The sequence below is a fragment of the Guillardia theta genome, assembly GCF_000315625.1.
Source record: "Guillardia theta CCMP2712 unplaced genomic scaffold GUITHscaffold_80, whole genome shotgun sequence".
NCBI classification, from domain to species: domain Eukaryota; class Cryptophyceae; order Pyrenomonadales; family Geminigeraceae; genus Guillardia; species Guillardia theta.
Genome location: NW_005434594.1, coordinates 32691 through 38824, shown reverse-complemented (window position 1 = coordinate 38824; position 6134 = coordinate 32691). Strand labels below are relative to the sequence as shown.

General features: G+C 54.3%; 2 protein-coding genes across 2 annotated transcripts; one reads left to right on the top strand and one right to left on the bottom strand.

The window, feature by feature from the left end:
- Window positions 1-1569: 1569 nt before the first annotated feature.
- GUITHDRAFT_158461 (hypothetical protein) lies at window positions 1570-2543 on the bottom strand (the record flags this gene model as incomplete). Its single annotated transcript, XM_005825771.1, has 2 exons — window positions 1570-1573; window positions 1642-2543. The coding sequence occupies 2 exons, from the start codon at window positions 2541-2543 to the stop codon at window positions 1570-1572; spliced, it is 906 nt and encodes a 301-aa protein (XP_005825828.1).
- Window positions 2544-4438: 1895 nt separating this feature from the next.
- GUITHDRAFT_114954 (hypothetical protein) lies at window positions 4439-5640 on the top strand (the record flags this gene model as incomplete). The annotated part of the gene is made up of 4 exons (XM_005825770.1): window positions 4439-4494; window positions 4720-5257; window positions 5321-5373; window positions 5523-5640. The coding sequence occupies 4 exons, from the start codon at window positions 4439-4441 to the stop codon at window positions 5638-5640; spliced, it is 765 nt and encodes a 254-aa protein (XP_005825827.1).
- Window positions 5641-6134: the final 494 nt, after the last annotated feature.

Below are 6134 nucleotides of genomic sequence, written 5' to 3'. Positions count from 1 at the left end.
AGGAGCAGGAGCAGGAGCAGGAGCAGGAGCAGGAAACTTCTGCTTCTGGTTCTGGAGGAGGTCGAACATGATGACGGAGCCGAGGGAGTGGCCGTAGAGGGAGACTCTGCCGGAGAAGTTGGGGAAGGCGCTCTTGTACAGCTGAACTTTGCGGTTGAGGAGGAGGGCGACGGAGTGGAGGAGCTTCTGCCCATAGACGGGGGACCTGTAGTAGAGGACGTCGAGCATGGTATCGTTGATGACCGAGCGGATGGCAGGGACGGAAGGGAGTGTTATTTGCTCCATGACCTGCTGGGGGGCTCGGGAGACTGTGTGCCAAGAAATGGCATCGACGGCGACGGTGAGGGGAATGTCGAGGTACTGGGGTGAAGGTGAGGAGGGGAGGAGGGGGAGGAGGGGAGGGGGGAGGAGGAGGAGGAGGAGAGGAAGTGAAGGACGAGCACGAGGACTGGCAAAAGGAAAACGAAAAGGAGCAGGGAAAAGAGGTGTTCGCTGGCGAGGGAGGTAGGAGGTGAAGAGGAGGACGAGGACGAGGACGAGGACGAGGACGAGGCCATAGGAGGAGAAGGAAATAGGAGGAGTAGAGGAGAGGAGGAGTAGAGGAGGAGTAGAGGAGGAGTTGAATACCTTTTCTGCCAGTTCATGTCGAATATTCTTCGCAGACTCGCCACGTACTCAGGTAGAGTTTCATCGTTGGTGCCGATCCCATGGACGACAACGATCAAGTGATCTGCGAGCCAACATGAGTCATGGAGAGCTTTCTTCCTCCTCCCTCCCACTGCCTCTCTCCCTCCTTGCCTTCATCATCATCTTCGTTGTCACTACTTCCATCTCTATCATCATCTCCATCATCATCATCACCTCCATCATCATTATCATCATCACCACCATCATTGCCATCATCATTATCGCGATCATCATCATCAACAACAACAACAACAACAACAACAACAACAACAACAACAACAACAACAACAACAACAACAACAACAACAACAACAACAACAACAACAACAACAACAACAACAACAACAACAACAACACAGATGGAAAGAAAGCGACAAGAAAAGGAAAATGTCAAACAAGAAACAAAGGGATGGTGAGCAGAAAGAGCAGACAATTGGCAGGAGCAGGAAAGCAGCAGCAGCAGCAGCACCAGCAGCACCAACAGCAGCACCAGCAGCAATGGCAGCAGCAGCAGCAGCAGCAGCAGCAATGGCAGCAGGCCTTTACCTCAGCATACTTCCAGAAGTCTTGAGTCAGGAGCATCTTTGCTTTCTCTTGCTCTTCAGCGTCGTACCCTGCCGTCTCCTTCACGTATTCGTCTTGAAGACGCTGCAGACGTTGTTCTGTCTCCTTCTTGAAGTCTGACGACTTTGTTTCATGGGGCCAACTGGTGTAGAGATCGATTAAAACTTTCAAAGAGAAGGAACCAAGTCGACCATTACAGTGAGAAGCATGTCATGGAATATCAAAGAATGACATTTAGATTGTTGCATCATTTCGTATCACATCATATAAGACTGTACAAACATCTTGTATCATGAGCACATCACATTTCAACTCATCTCATCTCATAATATCATCTCACATCACATCACATCACATCACATCACATCACATCACATCACATCAGCCAACCTGCTCGACTCCGACTCAGCCTGGAACGCCGCAAACTTCATCTGCCGCTTCCTTTCGCACCTCACCATCGACAACATCTTTCTATGAGTCGGCAGGTCCAGCTCGTTGTCAGCTTCAATGTCTCTCCACAACTGACCGGCAAAGTCTGCAATCCCATCAGCCGGAACTTCTTTCTCCCCATGCCCTCTGAAGATGTAGTCCTCCCTCGCATCATCGTCAAACTGCCGCGCGAGCGACTCCACCTCCTCCTTCCACTGTTCCTTGCAGTACACGTAGTGGGGAAGGGCCTTGCACTCGATGTTGAAGAAGTCCGTCAGCTGGGCATCAGGGAAGTTCGCGGGTTTGCTAACATCCTTCCATATCTTCTCGATGTCTTTCACCACGTCTTCCTTCAGCCTCTCCACAGGCGTACTGTCGTCACAGTCCCTGAGGACGAAGAGCAGCAGCGGCTTCGCAACGTGCTTCTCCACGTACCCGCCGGCGAACATCAGCCGCAAGTGAGCCTCAATGACAGTCTTGATCAGAGGAAGATTCGCAGCGTTAAAACGCCCCACTTCATGCATCCACATATTAATCATCATGATATCTGTCAGAGCAAGGGAGAACAGCGCGCTCTTGCCCTCGAACGCCTTCTGGTCCTCCTTCTCCCTCCCGTCCGTCCCCTCCACGTCCATCACCAGGATCTCCCCGCTCTTGGCGCACGCACACCAGATCCCCTTTGTCGTCTGCTGCCTCCCGCGTTTCGAGTCCATCATCTCGAAGCTCGTCCCGAACAGCTGGTTCAGAAGGGTCGACTTCCCGCTGCTCTGCCCCCCGATGATCGACACGATGTGATAGGCTCTCGCCTTCTTCCCGAGCTCGTTGCTGCTCACAAAGTTCGCAAACTCCTCGTTGAACTTCATGTCGTGCGTGATGATCTGACAGCCGTTCGCCGGCCCTCCCATCTTGTCAACTCCTGCCAACGTCCGCCATGAACGCGTCAGCAAGACAGCAAGCAGCATGTTCAGCCATCCTCACCGGCTGTGCTGCTCTTCTGACCTCAAAACGAGCCCGTCAAAGGAGAGCACCTGCGTCCTCCCTCTCAGCCGACAGCTCACCGCCCACGCCTCTGCCACGTGCTCCGTGCTCGTCCCCTCCCCTCCTCTCCTCGTCTCGACAACCGATTTCGAACTTTTGCTTCATCATGGATGGATAACTATCTGCTATCCGCTGCTCGTGTGCTACTCCCTCCTTTCAGTACCCTGCTGTTGCCGACCAGACCTCCCTACTGGTTTTGCTTTACTTCTTGTACGCCCTCAACAACCCTCCTTCTACTTTCTCTATGACGCCATCATCGTTCCGATTGGCGTGAAGCAAGTATCTCTCTTGCTCTCCTCATCTAAGATCGTATCCCTCCTTGTAAGTGCGCTACTCTCACCGCCTCCGTTCTTGCATCGTCCAGTCTATTCCACATTGTGCACGATGGGGAGTGGAGAGGTCAGATCATGGCGCTTCTGTCCCTCTTACTCCTGCTGCAGCTCCTGCTGCTCATCCTGCTTCACCATACTCCTCTGCACCTCCCTCCTTCGCCTCCCTCCTCCTCCTCTCCCCCCCTCTCATTTTTCTCTTTTATATCGCCTGCATGCATCCATTACACCACCCCTACTGAGGAATGTCAATGAGGGTGGGGGTTATGACCCCATTGTATCCCTTTTGGTGAACTATCAAGTACCGGTACCGTGAGCACATTTCTCCACAGAGGGGGTAGTCACCGATCAACTTCCGTTCAAAGGAGGGGTGGGGTAGTCATTCAAAACAGAGGCTGATTGGACAATGATACCCCTACCCCCAAATTACCTGCCATATCAAGGGTAGGGTATACACCCCACCTACTAAACTCTTCAAATGCGGGGGTGGGGCTACAGTTGAACAGACCCTACCCCAAAGGATACCTATGCACGGGTACTCTGATATGTAAAGTACCCCTGAAATACCAGAAGGGTGTAAGTTTGTCATGGAATAAAGTAGGTGGGGTGGGTCGTCTGTCCCGACAAGAAACTCTTATACAAAAGGGGCAGGCTCGAAAGCAGGAGAGCAGGAGAGCAGGAGAGCAGGAGAGCAGGAGAGCAGGAGAGCAGGAGCAGCAGCAGCAGCAGCAGCAGCAAGATCAGGAACAGCAGCAGCAGCAGCAGCAGCAGCAGCAGCAGCAGCAGCAGCAAGGGGAAGGAGCAGCAGTACGCGCAGCAGCAGGAGCACTTGGAGGAGGAGGACTACAACCACCACCACCACCACCACCACCACCACCACCACCACCACAGGGAGAAGGAGGAGGAGAAGAAGAAAAGACGACGATGAAGGAGAAGAAAGAGGAGAAGGAGAAGGCGGAGAAGGCGGATCAGGGATTAATTAGGCAAAGACTTAATAGAACAGGCTAGGAGCGGGGATTGAGCGTGAATGGAAAGAATCGTTGATGAAGATCTTGCGATGCTAACGAAGCCTAACGAGGCGTTTCCTGTAGTACGCAGTTGCTGACCAGCATGTTCAGACTCGACAGGCAATGCTCAAGAAATCTTCGCTGCTCGCCTTCACCCTCCTTCACACGCTCCCTGCCCTCGCATTCCTGCCCTGCAGGGTCCCTCCCGTGGGTTCCTCCTGCCGGCAAGCATGCATGCAGAGTGTGGGAGGGAGAATCGTGCTGAGAGGTGCTTACCTACGGAGGGGGGAGAAAACAAGAATCCTGATGGAGGGAGGAGACGGGCGGGAGCAGCTTCGTCCTCGGAGTCTGCTGGTGGTGGGAGCAGGCACGTTGGGAGAGAGGATGGTGAGAGCGTACAAGGAGCAGAACCCTCATGCGGAGATCTGTGCAGTGACGAGGTAGGAGGAGGAAGGAAGGGACAAGAGAGCGGGGGCGGAGGAGGAGGAGGAGGAGGAGGAGAGACAGGAAAGGGAGAGAGGGGCGGAGGATAGGGAGGAGGGAGAGGAGGAGCAGGAGGAGCAGGAGAACAGGGGAGGGAGGAGGAGGAGAGGGAGAGAGGGAGAGAGGATGGGAAGGAGGGAGAGGAGGAGGCGGATGGATTTTGTGCTCACCAGGTCTAGCAGGACGGACAAGCGGCACGAGAAGCTGAGGAGGATCGGGGCAGGAGACGTTGAGACGAGCCTCCCAGCTAGAAAGTTCGACCACGTTGTGATCCTGGTGACGCCGAACGTCGAAGACTATGAGGAGATTGTGAGAAGCAGCGTGTCATGCTGGAGGAAGGAGGAGGAGGGGACAAGAGGAGGAGGAGGGAACCTGGTGCTGGCGTCTTCAGTCGGGGTGTTTGCACAGAGTGATCAGGAGGTGGTGACCGTGAACGAGGAGAGCGCAGTGAACAGGACGGGGTCTCCCTTCTCGTCAAAGCTGCTGAGAGCAGAGGAGATCGCTCTCGGAGCAGGAGGAGTTGTCATGCGACTAGCAGGGATGTACAACCTTGCGCCCGATCGCAACTCATTCTTCCTCAAGAGCGGGGAGGTGGAGAGGCGGGGGGACAGTCTGATGGGGCTGGTGGGGTATGACGATGTTGTCGGAGCGATCATGCTAGCGCTGGGGAAAGAGAAAGAGACGGTGAGCGGGGAGATCTTCATCGTATGTGATGGGCAGGTGAAGTGATGTTGTTGTTGTCTTCACTCTTGCTTGCTGTCTCTTCTGACTGCTGCAATGAAGGAACAAACGATTCAAGAAGTCTATGCTGACGCTGAGAGCACTGGAATTGTCAGGTGAGATCAGAGGGAGTAGGAGGAGCTTTGTTGGAGGACCATGGTTGCTGTGGTTCTTGTGCGTGATGGCAATGAGATTGAGCGAAAGATGAGAGGCTACAGTCGCGTGATGATGATGGAGGTAGAGGAGATGATGGCGGCGGCGGCAGTGATGATGGTAGTGACGATGACGATGATGGTGCTGATGACGACGACGACCATGACCATGATAATGACGATGATGATGACGATGATGATGACGATGGCGACGATGGAGACTTGTGGTAGCAGTAAGAGTGAGTGAGTGAGGAGAGGGTGGGGGGAACAGGAGCAGCAGCAGCAGCAGCAGCAGCAGCAGCAGCAGCAGCAGCAGGAGCTGGAGCAGGAGCAGGAGCAGGAGCAGGAGCAGGAGCAGGAGCAGGACAAGCATGGTTCATGACTGGTTGACAGCGGTCCCTTCACATTCAGCAAGCCTGAAGGTCCACCCGGGAGGTGAGAAACAATAAGGATGAACAGTAGGGGGTCTGCTTGCGATACCCTCTACCTCTTCCCTCTACCCTCTACCTTCTACCCTCTACCCTCAAGCGTCTTCCCTCTACCCTCTACCCTCTACCCTCTACCCTCTACCCTCTACCCTCAAGCGTCTTCCCTCTACCCTCTACCCTCAAGCGTCTTCCCTCTACCCTCTACCCTCTACCCTCTACCCTCTACTACCTCTTCTCTCTACCCTCCACCCTCTACTCTCCACCCTCTTCCATCCACCCTCTACCCTCTACTCTCTA